At 44.5% G+C, this 20707-nt stretch overlaps 1 protein-coding gene across 1 annotated transcript in view; it reads left to right on the forward strand.

Moving 5' to 3' along the window:
* The window catches only part of LOC119393559 (dermonecrotic toxin SPH), a 31243-nt gene extending 12120 nt beyond the window's left edge, over positions 1-19123 (forward strand). The window contains exons 2-8 of the mRNA XM_037660652.2: positions 4976-5044; positions 5569-5604; positions 7339-7585; positions 12819-12950; positions 15815-15937; positions 17358-17589; positions 18509-19123. Of these exons, the coding sequence (XP_037516580.1) occupies positions 4988-5044; positions 5569-5604; positions 7339-7585; positions 12819-12950; positions 15815-15937; positions 17358-17589; positions 18509-18731 (1050 nt within the window). The 5' untranslated portion in view covers positions 4976-4987 and the 3' untranslated portion in view covers positions 18732-19123. The remainder of the gene's footprint in view (positions 1-4975; positions 5045-5568; positions 5605-7338; positions 7586-12818; positions 12951-15814; positions 15938-17357; positions 17590-18508) is intronic.
* Positions 19124-20707: the final 1584 nt, after the last annotated feature.

Genomic DNA, 20707 nt, shown 5'->3' on the forward strand with positions numbered 1-20707 from the left:
ACACGCGAACCTACGCTGCTGCTCAATTTGTTGGTGTTTTCGCTGATGACGGTGATTAAATATGTCTGAACTCTTTGTAATGGGTGGGCCTTTAAAACACCCACTCGTTGCGCATTTCACCTGTTTTGACACCTGGCGCCATTCTGCGCTTCTGCCACGCAATATTACATGCGTTAATGAGACTCCTCCCACAACAAGACCTTTTTTTATTATATATTGTTCATGGGATTTTGGCACTTTTGTCTAGCGCCGGCTACTCCTTTTCATAGATGATAGTATACGTGAAAGTCATAGCTACAAAACGAAACCAAAACACGTAAAAGATTAGCTAGGCAGAGTCCATATATATTCCATTCACATAAAAACGGGGTAAAACACACACACACACACACACACACACAAGATACAGTACAGTCATATAAGACTATAGTTCACATAAAATTTAATCACACGTACACTGTATATTCTGTAAATAACACTAAACGTACTCCGACAAGACCCGCGGTAGAACATACAATGCGCGGGGGGATCTTATCAATTAGGACTTCATACCGGAAGGACATGACGGCGACAGCGATGGCAAAAACCCGTCGAGACTGTCCATATAATTGCTATCGCAATAAAACAATAAATTCGAAAGACTTTGGTGGTCGCAGGTTTCGAGCCTATGACACCGTGCTGAGAAGTCGAGTACCTTACTCACTGGGCCTAACCAGCAGCACTCTGCTTGATGACATCATGCTACTTGGACGCCCTTGTCTACCGGACGGTCCTAGATCGGCAAGACTAGTCGTTGTTTAAAGGAACGTTTACGAGATCACGCCTGCAGCCTTATCCTCGGAAGAGAGCAATTCAGCCCTGCATCGTGAGGACTGTTGACTTTGGCCTTTTGTTCTTATTTCCTTCTCGAGGATAAAAAAAAGAGGACTTCAGATGGTGCCACTTCACAACTTTATAATAGGTCGCCATATTTGGGTGCACGTACACGCAAACGTGCGGGCTTACTGTTCCTTAGACAAAAGCTTTGAGGCGCCGGATTTACCTAAAAACGCCAGGCCAGCGCTGAAACCGCAGCACAGTCACAGCGAAAGCTGGAAGAGCGGCGTTTCTGGAGTCCGTTGTAAACTGTCTTGGGGCTACTAATACAAGTACACTAGCAAGGTACCCACTACGCCATAAATCACAATTTTTGTGCGGTTGGGAAGCACCTACGGCATGGCTCAGAGGTTAAATACTGGGCTCCCACGCAGAGGGCCCAGGTTCGAACCTCGTTCCATCCTGGAATTTTTTTCTTAATCCGTTTTTTTTTTCTTATTTCGAGCGATAGTGGTTACGGACACCGGCGGCGGCGGCGGCGGCGGACAACTACGGTGCCAAAAACGGCCACTGAAATGATCTCATAACAGCTTTCGTTGTAAAAAGAGAGAGGGGAGGAGAAGGATGTAGAAAGAGAGAGGATGCGAGAAATAAAGAGAGAGAACGGGAAGAAAAAAAAATATAAAGAGCGAGAAGGAGAGAGAAATAAACAGATAAAGAAATAGAAAGAAAATGAGACATTACATTAAAGTGGAGTTGGCCGAAAATAAATGAAATGTAAATTAAAAAAACTATGCCCTGCTTGCACCACCTAAGTATCGCAGGCCAAAATCAATAAATTAGATAAAAGAACAAAATGTACTAAAATTTTGATGAAAAAAGAGAAAATAGAAAATAAAAAAGTAAAAATTTGATCCCACCACCTAGCGAAACCACCTCCAAGGGAAATATTTTCTAGATGTTTACAAATGTTTATATACAATGGATCTCCAATGAGCTCGTCTTTACTAACAAGTCTTTCATTGTTTTCTTTTCCTCTTGTCACTCTTGTGCGGCTTTCCATTCCTCTCTCTGTTGGGTCCCACTGTTGGAGAGATGGGTCCGTGTTGAGCTTGTCCTCCAGTATGTCCTTTTGAGGCTTACTGTAAAACTCATCAAATTGATAAGTGACTGAACGGGATTCTACTGAATACAGGTTAGTTGTTATTGTTTTTTTTTCTTTTTTATGACTTTTATTTACTACCCCGGCTCCTCCCAAACTCCACCGGCTCTTACAAAGGTATTGAGGGATTATATTAATATCATAACGATATAAAGATGTACTGTATCGGCTTCAAATCACTTCAATACAAGTACATGTAGTATAATTACACAAGTTCAAGAATATAATATATTATTATCAGAACGCAATAAAGATGCACTGTATCGGCTTCGAATCACATCAATACAAGCACATGTAGTATAATCACACAAAGTCAGTTATATAATAATTGCCAAATTAGCCAGGCCGCGTTGATGGCAATGATTGTTAACAATATGTCCAGTACAATACAGAAGAAGAGATCGAAAACAGAGGAATAGGAAGTGAGAGAGGAATAAACAGAAACAATAGGAAGGCCCTCCATCTCCGATGTCTTAAGTTTTTTTTCTCTACCTACCTCTGTGGCACCCTGTAAATTCACTCGTAGTTCGTACTCCTATTTCTATGGTCTTGCTTATTAAAAATGGTATGAGTTATTTTTCAAAAATAAAAACGCTACTCATTTCTATTCTATTTGGCTACAAATCTGGCGATAAAATTAAATGGCATGGCTACTTTGGCTACCTTTGGCTTGAATTCTGGATACTTTTCAAGTCCACCGAGCTGCAGCCCTGGTTGTAGTATTCTTTCCAAGAAGCACATCTCAAACCTCGTGTGGCATTTCTTATAATAATAATAATAATAATATCTGTGGTTTAACGTCCCAAAACCACTATATGATTATAAGAGACGCCGTAGTGGAGAGCTAGGGAAATTTCGACCACCTGGGGTTCTTTAACGTGCACCTACAGAAGTACATGGGCCTCAAACATTTTCGCCTCCATCGAAAATGCAGCCGCCGCGGCTTGTGGCATTTCTTACAGACCTGGGAGAGACGCACAGATGCAATGCAACTAACGAAGGATCTCTATTGTTGTTTAAAACACTTAAGCCATCGAGATTTTGCTGACATTCTTCAAACTTTTTCTAGTCTGCAGGGCTTAATTTCTTTATTTATTCCTACATTTGTTTTCTTGCCTCTTTATATCCTTCCCTTACCCCATCCCCAGTTCCTCTTTAGGGGATTTAAGCGTCTCGTCATAAATTAGCAAGACCGACTCAAACCAGAGCTAACAAAATGAGCTTCTACTAAACGCCTCCTGTTTTTCGATCAAGGTGCACGTTTTTGTGTTCCTAGGTATCCCTGCATTGTACTCGTAATTGTCCTAAGTTTGTTTCACGGTTTGACATTACCTGCTCGTGTCCAGTGGAAGATCACACGAATAACAACATAAATCAGCAGTGGGGGGCCGTGTTTTGAAGCTCAGACCTTGACTTGAAAGCTATGGTCATCAAGAGAGCTCAGGAAGTTACCCGGGCCAAGGGGTTCGCCGGCCGCCTATCTACAAGGGGACCCACTTTAATACATTGGTTGTCCGCCACTGTGTTACAGTGGTTACGGTGTTCGGCTGCTCACTCGAAGGTCGCGTGTTTCTATCCCGGCCGTGGTGGTCGCATTTCGATGAAGGTGATATTCTAGAGGCACGTGCACTGTGCGGTGTCAGTGCATGTAAAAGAACACATGGTGGAAATTTCCGCAGCCCTCCAGCCAGGCGTGTCTCAGAATCATATCGTGGTTTTGACAAGTAAAACCCAGACATAATTTAGTACCTTGAGTATTAAAGTGGCCTTGGGCTCATTCATTAATTGCGCCATGAGGTCGTTTGTGGTTCCTAAAATAATAAGGTTTTGTGAGAGATCTGTGTTGATAATGCGTGAGACCGAGGTATACGTTCATATCGTTGCTTCCCGCTTGAAAAAGAATAAAAAAGAGAAAGCTTTGGCATAGCATTTTTTTTATTTTAAAGGCGTACCACTTTAAGGACCCGGCTAGTGTCCATCCAAAGATATCATATGGCGTGATCACGCTAAAAATGAAATGGTCAATACAGGCCAAAAGCAAGGCTAGTAATGCTCAAAACCGGGTTTAAATAAACGAACAAGGTCTAGAATAGCATAATTAACAGAAACAGCCAAGAAGTAATTGCAATAATTAAATTAAAATCACTAAAAACGCTTCGGAAACATGCGGCTGAGTCCCTCGCCGGGCAACAGAGGGCGACACCTCCTCGGCAAGCGCGCGATTGCTCCTCGTACCGGCGTTTCTCCAACGTAACGTCTGAAGGGAAAAACAACTAGACGGAACTCGCTGCAGACGACACGTATCTCAACTGCCGTAACAAGCAGCAAGTCGATAAAGCACAGCAAAAAGTAGCGCGCAAGTCGCACACCGAGTTGAATCTTCTAACAATATTCTACTCGTGCCGGGGAGGCCCTATATGCTTACCTCAAGCGTTAACTTCATCGATGGTTTGGCAAACAGAGCAGTGGAAACTCTACGAACGGGAATCGCTGGGTGCCCGTGCTGCGCATCTTCTCAGTTTTTTACAGTAGTGGAGCTGCCTTTAGCGCAGGATTTCGAACTGTCCCAATCGCTACACAACAAAGACATTTTTTATAGAAAGGGCAGTAAAGAATGCTAACGAAATCGTAAATCAGCAGTGCGTAAAATTATTTTATTTATTCACTATACATCTTAAGAGTAAAACAATTTTTCTTGTAATATTACATTGTCCTTTCCCGAGTACAAGGGCACAGTGGAGGATAGCACGTATAGGGTGCCATATATTCGTAAATTGCGCTATGGCACGTGACACACAAAAAGGCGTGGAGTATTCCAAATTCTTCGCGGCTCGTTACAGGCTCAACAGCCACCTCGATGTCTTTTTCTCTTAGGTCAATTCTGTGTATCTCCATAAGGAAGAAAAGAAAAGATGGTGTTATATGGCTCTGGCTGTTGACTTCCTGTAGAGATTAAAAGGCGGTCTATAGAAAACAATTTTTTTCGACATATTACAGGTGTCAAGCGCTATGAACTTCACGGCCTTACTCACAGATTTTCTGATCACAAGTCTCTTTCTTTTAGGGGTAAGTAAACCATAATAAAAAAAAAACTGTTTTCACAAAGAAATCTTTCTTTTTTTTTGCAAAAAAGCAGGGAACTGTAAAATAGAAACTAGTTGCCTAATCTTGGGAGTAAAGGGCTTTCCATGTTTTATGGCGATATTCCAAGTGCTCCATACAAGTGTGCACAGCGCATTCCAAATAAAAAAAAAGTGTCACTTGCACTGATGCCTGTTGTGTCACTTGTGTCTGGAAATTGAAATTTATTTCATTTGACTTTGCGATAGAACTCAAATCGAAAATATTATAAAGAACCACGATTGGTCAGTGTAATTTTCAGAAATGTAATATGAAACCAATATTCCTATATGGCAACAATACCTCAGTCCTTACTATCACTCTTATTCATTCGTACTTCATTATTTTATGAACAAAATGACCAAAACATTGTTTAACGCATGTTCTAAACAAAAAGAAAAGCTATCCCCTGTATTGATGGCTGCGTTATTTGCGTTTGAAGCTGGAAACTGTTTTTTTTTCTTTTACAGAATGGCAGCCAAACCTCTGATAAAATAACGCAATTGGTGAGTTTACTAGAAAGTAATAATAATAATTTCTAGGGTTTTACGTAACAAAACTGCGACATTATTTCGAGGCACGCCGTTAGGGAGCGCTCCGGAAATTTTGATCACGTGGGATTCATTAACGTGCACCAGGTCTATGTTCATGGGCCTCTGGCCTTCCACCTCCACCGGAATTCGAGCGCCACGGCCGGGATCGAACCCGCGTCTTCGGGTATGTACTGGAAAGTAATGACAAACCAACGTTCCAAGTGCAGGGGTGGGTTCGACTTCAGTATATTATTTTCCATGGTTGATGCAAGGGCTAGCTGGTACATGGTTGCAAAAGCAGTGGGAAACACCGCAAAATTCTGACAGAATACGAGACGAAGAAGGCGCGACAACGGCTGTTACTTACAATAAATTTTTTATTTTTCGGCATATGGACACATAGAGCATAGCATGACAGTAAAAAAATAAGAAAGGAAACAACCTTATATAATTCGTGCCCATATCTCTCGTCATCCTATATAAAAGCTGCATGCTACAAACGCGCACTATGCTTGTCACCTGAGGGTCAGAAAATTAATATATTTTGTGAAAGGGTAGAGGTGGCATGCTAACACAATTATCCTTAAGGTGTTCTATTTCTGTAGCCTAAATTATTTCTCTAGTTCAAAGGGCTATACAAAGAATGTATTCCAAATAGTTATATCATTTCCTTGCGTAATATTGTTACGCAGGTGTGCATTCAATATATAATTTTTAGATGGTTATTGCTTAGATGAGAATGAGGCGTTCAAGGTGGGATGGAGTGAATAGTTTTTTTTGCACCAAGTTTAATGTTGAGCTCGCCGTGTACGAGCTTCAATCCGAGCGACCACTTAATGCATAAAGGAGCACCCAGACCTGCGTGTCGCAAGCGCATCGTTCTCTCCCCGTCTTCGATGTCGTGGATTGCCTCGCCGTGACAGAGCTCTCTTGCATAAGCTATAAAAGTTGGCTCTGTGTTAGTGTGCGAACGATTATATAGTCACGGACGTGTGGACAGTCCGCTGGGTACTTCTTGTGGCTCCTAAGAGACACTTGAACACCTTGTGTTTGAATGTCCCGCGTTCCTTATGCAGCGGGCACTGCTCATCAAGAAATACGGACTTATTGGTCCTAAGTGTGTGATTCTTGATGATTGCCTGTTTCCGGGAGGGTGCGCTGCTTGGCGTGACCAGGCCCATTGAGCCCTGCTTACTTTCATGCACAAAACCTCCCGTTTATAGGCATTTTTCCATGTTTCTACTTATTTTTGTCACCATCGGTGTTATTTCTTTACTTTCTCCTTCTCTTTCTTTCCTACTTTGTTCCCCCTTTCCGAAAGAGTAGGCAGGCTTTGTGTCCCTCTAGGTGGCAGTTGTCAGCCTGCTCCCTCCCTATTTTCTCTGTGTCCTTCTGTGTTTGTGTATCCAAATCAAACAATAATAAATTAATGGTTACTGATTATTCAATATTCATAATTGGTAGCAGTCAGTTCTACTGAAAACATCACGCACATTGATAAATATGTACGATGGTGAGTGCAACAACACAACTGCGGTAACTACTGTTCCCATTTTTTTTTTTAATATCTAACGTATTCATGGGGCATATCTTTGAACATTTCATCGAAAATTCTGCGACTTCCACTTGCATGCATTCGCATAGACTGCCACTTCTCAACTTTGGCACTCCTGTGGCTGCACCCATTTCGATTTCTCTTTATTACAGGCGTCAAAATATCGAGCCAGACTGCGACCGTTCTACATCATCGGCCACATGGCCAACACGGTGGGAGACGTCGATTCGTTCCTTGAGGACGGTGCCAATGCCGTTGAAGTTGACATTGAGTTCGCGGTGAACGGCACTGTGGTGGGGACACACCACGACACCTTTCCTTGCGAATGTTTTCGGGTGTGTGGCAAGCGAACCGAGATCAAAAACTTCCTAAAGCACATCCGCAACATTACCGGCAAACGTGAGTATATAGACAGTGTGATCATATGTACCGATGTGAAATGGCGTGTGCCTGATTTATCCGGTGTAGATATGCGAAGATGCTGCCTTTAGTGCTACCGTCAAAATAGAAAGAAAGGTAATAAAAATTTTCGAGGCCAAGCGCGAACATCAGCCTCAGAGCACAAGTATACTTGACCTAGAGACCAAATACTCAAAGAAACTACCTAAATGAACTGATTTATTAGTGCCGAACCATGCACTAGACAAGTTGAAGAAACGAATGAGGAACGATGAAGTTGAGTAATCGTTTTTTTAGTGGCGCGAGATCCATTTTTTGACTTGACACATAATAATCCGCCTCGTGCGCTGCTGCTTTGAGTTGTACTGGTGGCGCCACCAACGGCGAACGGTGGCGAAAGGTGGATACGCGCGGCTCATAGAAGCCGTGGGAAAAGCGCCCGTTACTCGCCATTTTTCTATTCATTTTTCATTCTGGTTTGATATTTGTACTGCCGACGCTGCTCCACTAGACAACCATGCCGTTTGTTACGTCGATTGTTCTATATTATTTGTTTTGAAATGACAGGCCCGTTTTTTTTTATGCGTGCGCGCTATGCACTGCGTACGTTTCTTACGTGCATGTGTCCAAGTTGTTTGCGTGATCTGTTAACACAGATGAAATAAAAACTGCTGCAGTACAAAACAGCATTCTTGTTTTATTGAACACCCCAAACAGTACAATAACAATGACTATTACTGCTGTATGCCTGCTTAAGAAACGCACAAAAGACACGCGTTTTTATCTTCGCCCAACACTCGTAGCACTCAACTAGGCCAAGCAAACCAAAATCTAACTTGCTGAACGTTTTAACAGCCGTCACACAGCTGCATAATAATGCGTGAAAGTACTTTAGAAAATGACCAACAAACATTCACACAGCGTTTTTTTTTATTCACAGACCGTGTTAACATATCAGAAAGTTCTAACTGCATTGCAATCACATATTTCGGAATATCTAATCACTTTCACCATTGAAGCCACAATCCGACGCAACAACGATAACAACACACTTGTTGCACACAGGCGTACCAGCTTGACGCGCGAGGCCAAGCGCGGTATTTTAAGTGTAGCACAATCGTGCGCGTACGCTAGAATATTCTGGCACAATGCCGTCAAGCTTGCAGTCACTTCAGCGTTTCCCACGATTTAGCACCAGTTGACGTCCTCACGCCATCAAACTGCTACGACGCCGAGAACTACACACACAGCTGACTTGTAAAAACGCGGTCTTGCAGGAGGCCATCTTGTCCCGCAACCAACGGACAAAAGTACACAACTGAGGCGTCTGAAACAATGCCGTTGATGAGATGGCAGCTGAACGAAATCAGGGTTCATCGTCCGACGTGTGGCCACCGCCTTAACATAATATTACCGTTGCAACGTTCAAGGAAGACGCGACGAAAGCGACGAGCCCAACCGGTCTTGTCGGGTGCGCTACTGCACAGTGCAGAGCGCGCGCTCTCACGGCCATCGAAAGAAATAAAAGAAAGTCGAGAGAGGGGTAACCTTGCAGCATGCCATATCCGTGGAAGCAAGAGGAAGTGTTGCGTCGTCGGTGTGGCGTATTGTCGAGAGATGGCGCTAGTTTGTTTTTGCGCAGCGGAATCGCAAACTTCATTCAAAATGCATAGGATCCTATGGGGGGTTGGGAGAGGGTGCAACCGCCTGAGCCGAGCGGTGGCGCCACCATACCGATGCACGAGGCGGATAATGAGTGCAAAATGACTGTGTGTGTGTGTGTGTCTATCTATCTATCTATCTATCTATCTATCTATCTATCTATCTATCTATCTATCTATCTATCTATCTATCTATCTATCTATCTATCTATCTATCTGTCTGTCTGTCTGTCTGTCTGTCTGTCTGTCTGTCTGTCTGTCTGTCTGTGTTCAATAATAATTGTTGGGGTTTGACGTCCCCAGAACCACGATATGATTATGAGGGGGGGGGGATGAGTTCAACAAAATGTCAGCTATAACATTGCGATTTCAAAGAAGGCATTTCCCATATCTCATATATGAGTCATTTATGAGGGGGATTTCACGTAAGGTTTCTAGAAACATATCGATACTGAGCTCCAGAATGAGTAAAATCCGGACGCCGATTCTGCAATATAGAGTTTTTGTTCCACGGTTATGTTTGCCACATAGCGACGGCGGGGGGTGCTTTACAGAGATTGCTTGAGACCGGCCACGTCTTTGTAACCCATGAGCATACGTATTAAAAAATTTTAAAAAAGAAATATGGAACGAACACAGTCAGGGCATCGCCGCGGGTCGCGTGTTTGAGTGAATGCAATAGCAGTGAATGCGATAGTACACGCCATAATGTTACATGAACGAGGGCTAGCAGCTAACTCTTTTTGCTCCGATCTCATTTAACTCTACAAAACGCTGGTGTATGGCAATACGGCTGCTCCCGGGAGAGAAGCGGTTTTCGGTCAGTTTGCCATATCAGTGGCCCGATCGCGAAGCAGTGAGATCACGGCGCTCACAGCGCGTAGAAGGTATACGAGCCGTTCGCTGGGGGATGTCTGCCGAAATAGCGCGCGTGCCAGCGCTCTCGACCGCGTCCTTATATAGTCAAAGTTCACAGTTGCTGCTCGAGTTACGCAGTCACTCTCCCCAGACATCCCTTCCTGCTCCTTCGCCCAGCAAATGACGGGCGGGGCGCTTCCTTCTGCTTGAGGAGCAATCGACGGCAGGCCTCTCACGTGGGTTGATGTTATTTCGTGTGACGGAGATGGCCAGCTTGTTTTATCTCTGCTTTAGCCATGTTCCTTACCAACGCTCGCGAGCTTTTACTCGCGGGTAGTAGATACAATGCGCGGAGCGATGTTATTGATTTAGCGTTTATACGGAACATGACGGCGACGGTGAAAACCTGTCCTGGGTCTCCATACAATTGCTAACGCAATAAAAATATACAAAAAACCGTCGAAGCGGGCTCGCCATTTTCCTGGAAAGCTGCATCGTCACAGGTGTAAAGAGTGCGTCCGTTGAAAGAATCGTATAATCTGGCGCCTTTTCCATTGGTTTCGTTCTCGCCTTCAATACCCTTCTTACAGGAGACATCTCCTCTCCACTTATTTCTTCATAAGGCACGCGTACAATGTCAGCACTAAGCGTTGAACGTATCATGATTTCGCGCTGGTCGGCTACAGACTGTTATCTCTGCATGGCGGCCGCAAACGCACAAAATGGAGCGAAAGCAGTTAATCGCGCACGATAGTCGTGCGACAGAAGCGAGAGCGGGCGGGCGGCTGCGTAGCAAAGCAGTATGGGAGACAATTCACAAGTGTTATTTCTTGTATATGGCAGGCCCGTAGCCGGGAATTTCTTTTTTTCGGGGAAGGCCCACTTGCTGGAAACCTTGACTATTTGAGAAAAACACCTATTTTTATTATTTATTTTTGGTCAAAACACCTACTTCACCAATATTACGGAGGGGGGGGGGGGCTAGCCCCCCCCCCTGGCTACGGGCTTGGCATATGGACCAGTCGAGAGTATGTACCGTGATGATGTCACGTGAATCACTGTTCTGGCATCACGAAGTGCACCAAAAGACAAGAACGGCCAAGAAAGCATAATGCGCTCGTTGTTTTTGTTTTTTGTTGTATTTTCAGAGGCTTTTAGAGGCATTTTATAAAAACAGGGCGTGCAACCACGGACACAGGAGAGTAGGCAAGACGCCAGAAACGCCGCTAACTGAAAAATCGCACAGCGGCGGAACGAAGATAGACATAAATATTTATCTGCGCATTCCCACGTAAGAGCCCATACCTATCGATCAACTGCGAGTAGTGTTCTACGTGAGAGATAGCTGTTTACTCTCTCTACTTTTCTCTTATTTCCGTGTTTCCACGTCATGTCTTCTTAACATGAATACCTACTAACTAGCTCACCTATATTCTACGTTTGCCATTCTTTAATTCTGTATTTATTTATCGATTTACTCGGGTAAGAATGAACGGAAAAAGTGTAGTAACGCACCGAGATATATATATTGCTTATCTATTTTATTTTTTACGCACAGTGTACTAGGTCCAAGACTCCAAGAATATGCTATCCAGCGAGCTGGGCCGTCGCCCTTTAAGGCTGGAGGACGCGGCAGCATTAAGGTCAGGCAATACTCGTGATATTTCTGGAGAACAAAAGGATACTACAACTTCTGGAATGCTATTCTCGATGCGTTCATCCGAAGGAGATGTCCACAGTCCATTTCGGCAAAGCGCATTCAGTGAATCGAATAAGCGGTGAGCCGTGATGTAGCCTCGCTCTTGACCATATCACCGCGCCGAACCCGCCAGTACATTCCTAGCGTAACAAGAGAGTGGACGAAATGCACAGAAACAGGAACTTTTGTAGTCTGAATTTGCATATGAATGTGTCCCAGATGTTTGAGTACGATGCAGGGAATCGCGTACCGACCTTACAGCTGCGTTAGACGAGCGGCCGCATTAAACCTAAATCGATGGCTAACACGATCAAAACACATGTGCACCGAAACACGGATCTCTGAGGGCTGCGTTCGTTGCATTGAAACGCATTCCGTCCCTATCACTTGTGACGAGAGTGTTTGAAAGCTTCGTGATGTCATGATGGCGCGGTACAACAAGAACCGGAAACAGGGGGCGCGCTTCTCGGCAAGCTCCCGCTATTCAGCGGCTGCTGAAATGGACAGTTCATTGCATTGACACATCGAGAAGAGCTCCTCCGGCGAAGTGCTGTATTTTATTTCCAGATTCCCCACTCGAATTAAAAGAAAAGACTAACGGTGGCGCGCCGCAATTATTGCGCGGCGGCGGCGTGATTTCTCTTGGGACTTCGGCGGCGGCGCGAGCGGCGTGACCAAAAACAGGCGGCGGCGGCGCGGCGCGGCGGCGCACACATGTATACATGGATAATACCACCGTATATTCAATCAATCAATCAATCAATCAATCAATCAATCAATCAATCAATCAATCAATCAATCAAATTTTATTAGTCTTGTCAAAAATATAGTACATTGCAGGTAAATATGCAGGAGGAGGTCCCAAGGTTACACACCGCAGGCGGGACCTCCTTTGTTAATACAATGGAAAACTAAACTAAGAAAAGCGAAGAACTCATTACTCATTGCTCATTTTACGATGACTGTGCGATACGCGTAGAACTTAAAAGTGTACTACGATTGTGATTTGTTGCAGCAAGCTCTCGCTACGCCGCCAACATGACACTCCTTTTTCTTGACTTGAAAACTTCCGAAATTGCCAATGGGTCCAAGCTCACTGCCGGCTATACACTTGCTCAGAATCTTGTTGAGCATCTTTGGAATGGTGGTGAGTCTCGATTTTCTTCCTGTGCCGTCTGGCAAATACCACTGGGTGCACATTAACACTGGAATAAAGAATTATTTGTGACGGTGCAGGCGTACGCATGTGTACACTGCTTTATCCGACGTGCATGGGGTTTGGGGCAGGTAAGTGTGGTGGAGGGCGATTTTGTGCTCTGTACAACATGGGAGAAAACAATTTCGGGGGAGGTGGGGCACAGGCCTGGTGTGCCACTCCCTGGCTGCCCTACTGGACAATACCACTCATTTCTGTCGCGTATAGGTAACTTGACTACATATCCATTTTTGTGAGATAGTTATTTCGTAGGTCTATTGCTTTTATACAAATATCAACTTTGTGTAGAAATTGGTATGCATGCGAAAAGATGTCACACACTGAGTGTTTGCCACTTGTACTACGGATGTTTACTCGTGTAATAAAAGGCAGTATGGTAAAAGGCGCATTGCTTCCTAGTTTCTGTTCATGTAGAACCGTTGTTATCGCCATGCAAGAACCAATCTTATGAACAATCTCCAAGTTTTCTTGCTTATTCTTCGGTCCTTTTTCCTTTATCTAGCAGTTTCAAAATTGCAATCTGTAGAACACGCGTGCAACCGCCAAAGTCATGGAGCTTTCTTGTTATGCAATGTTTGCCAAAAATGATTTCCTGCTGACAATGCTTATAGATATGATCCCCTCTTAGCTTTGTGCCTGATTATCGCGAGTGTCATGCCCTTGCTGTTCTTGTGTTCCTTATATATGCACGTACGTTTCTTCAATAAACACAGTTGGAAGTTAGCGCCAGTCCCGTCCTCTCTGTCTGTCCGTGTGTTGCTTTGCGCTACAATTTTTTCCTTCAGAAGTCGTGAGTTTCAACGTCGGCGCCAGTTGCAGTAATACCTTAACGCCTGCCGAGATCGCGGAGCAGCGGAAGGCTCGACGTGCCAAAGCGCAACATAAACGTCGGCAAGCAGACCCCCAGCTCCGGGCCAGGGAAGCCGAGCGCAAACGGCAACGTAGGCGGGAAACTATTACAGATGAAACGCGGGCTCGACATGCCCAAACGCAACGGCAGCGTCGGCAGCCAAACCCCGCCGTACGCAACGACGACGTCGAAGCCAAGCGTCAGCGTCGAGCCAACGCGTTGGCTGCGGACAGACGACGCGAGTCCAACGCCCGTGCAGAACACCTCGCTAGACAACTTGCACGCACGGGCTTCGACGGTGCCGACGCCCGGTTCGAGCGCGAATTGCTCGACCGGAGCTTCGGGCACAGCTGCAACGTGTGCGACCGACTTTGGTTCGATAACAATCTGACCGAGGTCGGTAGCAAGCGCAACGAACGGCAACGGACGGAACGCGATCGTGCAAGTGCTCCGGCTTCGTATCACCTCATGATCCCCTTGAGCGGGAGATGGCGTAATTTTTTTAAGCTCTACACGGCTAGTGTAAACTTCATTTTAGATGCGAAGCAGCTCTTTGACTAGCCTGTGTAAAGCTGTCCGTCCGCACAAACGCGAGGCAACGCGCTTCCCTCGGCGCAGGTGTTGGAGCGGTGCCAAGTAGGTCACGCCGCAGGTGGGCGTTGACGTCACCCTCCCCTCGCACGCTTCCCTCGCAGGTGCGCGCGTGCGTCACTGTCTCCCTCACCCACCGGAGCGCCCGCAGCTGCCGGCTCCAACGCCCGCTCGCCTCCCGTGTCTGCGCTACAAACAAACGTCTACACCAGTAAACGCTACACCGAGTTTCACTTCAAACGAATCTTCCAGCGCTCACCGCAGCACCCGCGTTGGCGCCGTTCAACCTGTGACGCCATCCGTGCGCGACGCTGCTTCGCATCCCATCAGGGTTCCCTTCGGGAAGATGGTCCAATTTTTTAGATGTGAAGCATCTTATAGCGGAGTTAAATCCGGTGGTGGTGGCGTGCGGCGTGACCACCCTTACTGCGCATGCGCAAGCCCGTTCCACACACCTCCTCTCCCTCTCCACTCCCCATCCCCTCTCCACTATCTCCCTCCCCTCCCCCTCTTCAGTGTCCCTCTCCGCTTTCGCTCTCTCTCCTCCCTCTCCCCTTCTCCACTTCCCCTCTCTCCTATGCCTCTCTCCCCTCCCCTCTCCACTCCTCGTCTGAGACGCGGGCTCTACATGCCGAAACGTTGCTTCACATCGCCTCATGGTCCCCTTTAGCGGGAGATGGTGTGATCTTTCGTCTTTGTCACTTCTAGAAGAACAATAAACTTAAGCTTGCGTACTTGTAGACATATTCTTATTCAGTGCCAGGCCCCCAACACACACACGCACAAACGCGCGCGCGCGCGCTTGAGGCACGCAGGCAGGCACACTAAAATTATTACTGTAGGCCCGGTCGGTGAAAGCTCCGCAGGACTATCAATAAAGTTGTTACCAACCAAATGAGTCTTATTGTTTGATATTGCTATTTGAATCAGTTATTAATTTGAAGCGATCCATATTAATCTCGAAAACAACGTGATAAGAGAGGTAACTTATACAGATGGGTTCACAATGAAGTGCCTAGTCTTTCTACACGTATACTGTGGTTTTTAAGTTGATAAAACCACTCTAATTATTTCTTAAAATTTTACTTCGTACGTAGTGGTTGTGCCTTTCATCTATGTGAAACGCTGCTTAAAATGGTGTATTTTTGAAATTTCCACTTGTAGAGAAGCCTTGGGACATGGTAATGGGTTACCCTCTCCAGCGCCTTCTAGTGGGTCGTCCTCTTTGGTTGCTTGAAAAAGAACGCCGCTCGCGCAGGGAGTTCGTGCCTTGCCGTGACTGTCGCCATTACTCATTGTCGTTCAGTGCTGTCTATTAAACACCTTAACACACTTGCCTTTCGCTTTCGTGCAGTGCAAGAAAAGTACCTGATGAACGTCATGCTTTCCATTGGTTACGTTGACGACAAGGACGTCCTGAAAGGAGCCATTTGCTATTTAAAGAAGAATAAATATTATCACCTTCTTCGCTACGTCGGTAAGCCATGACCGCCTTTCATCTCGAGATTTAAAAGAAAAAAAGCATGTGCAAGTCTCGATCAGTTTCATTATGCTGAATGTTTTAGTATATTGGCTTATTAAGTAATATACTGACACATATATATATATATAACCATATGATAGCATTAACGAAAACCAGCAGATAATAAAGCCATGGAAGGTAAAGGGGACGTTAACTGTACTGTTTTAAGTGAATTGTAACAATTTTAATATAGATGTGAAGAAAGTAAAGAGGACAAAAAGAGAACTTGCCGCCGGCAGGGACCGAACCTGCGGCCTTCGGATTACGCGCCCGATGCTCTTACTAACTGGGCCACAGCAGCGGTCGCCTCCCCCCCTTCCACTTCACAATCGGGTGTTTATGCGCATGCAAACCCCTGGGATTGTTAGTCAGCGCCGCTTTTAGCCATGACACGGCGAGTGTGGAACACTTTCTTTTTTGCCAGATGGCGTCACGTAACACTTCAACCTTTAATGAGCGGACAGCTGACCAATAAGCGCTCGCACACTGCCTGAAGGCATCAACTCTGCCGGGACGAGAACCTCGCTATGAATGAATGACGGAAGGGACTTTTTGAGGGCTCACTCCTTTGTTTGACACAACGTTAATGAAAACCAGCAGATAACGAAGCCAAGTAAGATATAGGGGACCTTAATTGTACAGCCTTAAGTGTTTTAAGCACCTCCACCACTTATGAGGAACCGCTTTATTCGAGTCGAGCTGACACACGCTGATGATGATCTATGCAGAAGAGGAAGTTGTACAAATGATGATGATATGTGCACTCGACGAAGAGGCGTCAGTGATTGTGCTCACAATAATATTAAACATAAATAACTAAAATCATGACTAACCTTAACTGGAGTCATTTTGTACTTGCTATGCAGTTTTTTTCTTAATAGGCATTGGATTATGCGCCATAAAATGTAACGAAAAGTATACTGAACATGCTACTCGATATTCAGTGAAAGGGCAAAAACCATTGTTAAGGCACATATTGAACCAGCTTATACTTTCATATTATGGTATTATTACACACGTGTGCGTGCCTCAAGCGTACATTCATCTTCGTTTTTTCAGTGTTGGGTTATGTATTCATATTCGCACGCCTTCTAAAACTTTGATATGAGACTACCAGTATTTGTTGGCAATTAATTTATTAATGTTTTGCTATAGGAAAGCATGAGATATGCCGTTTGCCGTACCTATACAAAGGTTCAAAATATCAATATCTTGACGCCTCCAACTGCCCATATTAATCAGCATTGATGTGGGAGCTTTCAGGAATCGGACATCTTGGCTGACTTAGAAAACATTCCCTGACGCCCTATGTTTACAGTCACATGTGGTAACTTATAGCACAAACAGTAACGCCATATATGTTCGTTACACGCAGGTTACGACGTCGGTATGAACGGCAATCTAAGCAAAATCAAGCACATGTACGAGGACTTGGGCATCACGCGTCACCGGTGGCAAGGCGATGGTCTTATGAACTGCTTTAGATTTTTGATACCAGACAGTAGGCTGCTAGAAGCAATCAGCATACGCGATAGCCCGATCGGTTATATTGAGAAAGTATACTACTGGACCGTTGATCCACCTGTGTATATAGAGAATGCCATAAGGTGGGTCACATTCTTTAGCTCTACAGCATTGAAGAACGCCGTAAAATATAGCCTGTGTTAAACAAAACGTGCTAAAACTAAAATTTGATGCATGTTAACGTTAAAGAACCCCAGGTAGTCAAAAATGATCTGAAGTTCGCCACTGAGGCCACCAAATCAATCGTGGTGCTAGTGCGTAATATTCTATAAATAAATAAATAAATAAATAAATAAATAAATAAATAAATAAATAAATAAATAAATAAATAAATAGCGCTGAAACTGTGGGTGAAAGAAAATACTAGCTGCTAGAGATGTTGCACGTGTCATTAGCGAAGTCGACCTGTCAATGGTACACAATGCTCACGAGCGAAATCCCTTGTGAATTTCATCTGTAGCTCCTCGTACATTGGATTGCGCATCACCTTTAATAGTCAGTATTTACGAGGAAGCAATTACGCTGCGTTATGACTATTGATATGGTGTCTTGATGATATGGTAATATGACGTCTTGATATTGCATGACGATGGTTTAATAACACTATAAGACATCTGCTGTTATACGATCCTTCCCTTTACCAGCGCAGCCGTGCTATAGCCAGTGACTGAACACCAGGTGGGTCAAGTGATGGTAATGTTTCATACATGCAGATGACTAAGATGACGTACGCAACTAACGCTCACATTAGTGAAAACTATGAGCAAAACAGCAAGCTAGCTAGGGTATGAAGAGCAATACGGCTTCAGGCGAGTGACGTCGACTATTGCAGCGCCGTCGGCTGTAAGTACATTACTTAACAATTCTGACTCAAGAGAGTGATAGAGAGAGAGAATGCAGAGACAGGCGGAAAATTTAACCAGAAATAGTTATCACTCCGATTCAAACATCGTCGTATGCGAAATCTGGAAAATCGGTTGAAATTCTTTTACTCTTTTGCAGAACTACCATTGACGGCATCATTACCAACGAGCCCGCAAACGCACTTTTCGTTGTGAAAACGACGTTTGCAAATGAAGTGAGGGTCGCCGATCGTAGTGACAGCCCATGGAAAAAATTTACGAAGCCCCGCAAGTTGACGACTAAAGCGTTGGACGATGACGACGCACTTGACGAGAAATTTATCAAAGGGTTATTACCAAAATGCTCCGACTTGCGGCTTTAGTGACGACAAGCTAAACCGTTTGGTACCATCTGAGCTAAAAAGTGAGTATAGTGGAGAACGCACAACATAGAGGTACACGCAGGTGGGCCAATCTAAGCAATGTTTACTTGAAAGGCTCAAACAATATCGCAACTATATTAGAAACTTCCGAGAAGATCACTAGATACATTGTCGAGATGCAATGCAAATTTTAGCGCATGTTCTGTGGTTGCCAGAATCCACGACAAATGGGTAATATTACCAGTCGACGCAAAAAGAATCATTGAAGCAGACGAGTGTTGCACAAGCGAGTCATCGGCGCCATCAGCAGCAAATTAGTTGCTTCACTTGAAAGCCACTGCGACCTGATTTGTGATAGTGTTCTGTCTGCAAGTATTATCGTTTTTTTAATAAATTTTGTTGGATACGGATGTCTCTTGTGTTCGAAGTCTTTCCTCTTTTTTTCATATTTATTTGTTTATTTATTTTATTTATTTAGCTTATTTTTTTCTTTGGGTGTGTGTGTCCGTCTCCCAGTCTTTTCTGTTGCGAATCTTTATTCATGGTTACCCTTTTACCTGCTTAACATATATTTCAGAGTAAATGCATCAGAACACAGCAACTCGATCTCCCCTTTTCATCTCACAAATAAATTCTTAATCTCACTTCATATATATACTTCTTGTCAAAATTCAAACACGCTCCGTCTTCATTTCTATGTCATCACAGTCACATAGGGTTCCCCGTTCATCCTTGCATACCTTCCACAAGAGATTTCGTTGGACGCAAGTCCAATCCTGGCACGTGGCATAACTGCAGTTGCCCAACACTTTGCGTAAAAATTACACTTATCTAGGAATTTGCTGGGAAAAAAAGCTGTAAGCTATACGCAACAAAAGAAACTATAACACATTAATCTCTAATTATAGGCACGCTAAAAAAATCACAGCATATCCACGGAGTGAATGATGATGAGTGGGCGAAGCTGCGGAGGTTCATCGGTAAACCGTGAATCTTCCGTGAATTCTGCCCAGTACATCATCACCGACGTGAGATCGGGCGCGTTTATACTAAAGGTTCGATGAGTTATGACGACTTGCAGCTCACTTTAATTTTACATATACGCTGTGAATTTTCATTGTTTAGAAAACCATTGTTTTAGAAAACATCTGGCGTCTTTCGTTAAGCAGCTGGCGTCTTTTCGTTTTGCTTTAGAAACATCTCGCGCTCTTTCGTTTTGCTTTTACAAAACATCTGGCGTCTTTCGTTGGTTTATTTCATCAATCAACGGCGTTTTGAATAAAATTTTTATTGTTTAATCACGCACAGGAGAAATCTCACCATTCACTACCTTGGAGGTAAACAATGGCTGCTAATGGGAATGAGAGACAGAAGTCGGCTTTTAGCTAACACTTACACTTCTACTTCTACTGACGTTTCCTACTGGAACATGCCAATGGCTGCTAATGGGGAATGAGAGACAGAAGAATTCGGCTTTTAGTTAACGCGCACGCTGCGAATTTTTTATTGTTCAACAACGCACAGGAAAAATCTCCCACCGGCACCACCTTGGAGGTCAAAGCGTAAGACTGGTTACGCACTACGACTACTACGACTACGACTACGAGGGACGAACGGGTGCCGCCTTAAGGAGCTTCGCCCCTAAAAAAATTTTCAGTGGGCAAACCGCAGCAGCCGTTTTTCGTGCCTATTCTCTACAGCACCTACAAGCTTATTCAAATGAGCATTCCTTCAACACCTAACTGTAACTGAGCTGTGGAGATCTACAGTGCTGATTAGCGTTCGCACCTTAATTATACATTGCTACGCGTGCCCCAATTTGTGCTTCGATCACTCGCCCTCCCGGTGGAGGTTCTTGACAAGAAGAAAGGACCTTCTTTTGGGGCCCATCACATTAGCTAGGATACGCCTTCTGTCGAGGTTGCCATAGGACACACTAATACACAGCGCTGGATGCGTAACGCGAAACCAGCAGC

The sequence above is a fragment of the Rhipicephalus sanguineus genome, chromosome 5 (assembly GCF_013339695.2).
Source record: "Rhipicephalus sanguineus isolate Rsan-2018 chromosome 5, BIME_Rsan_1.4, whole genome shotgun sequence".
Taxonomy (NCBI): domain Eukaryota; kingdom Metazoa; phylum Arthropoda; class Arachnida; order Ixodida; family Ixodidae; genus Rhipicephalus; species Rhipicephalus sanguineus.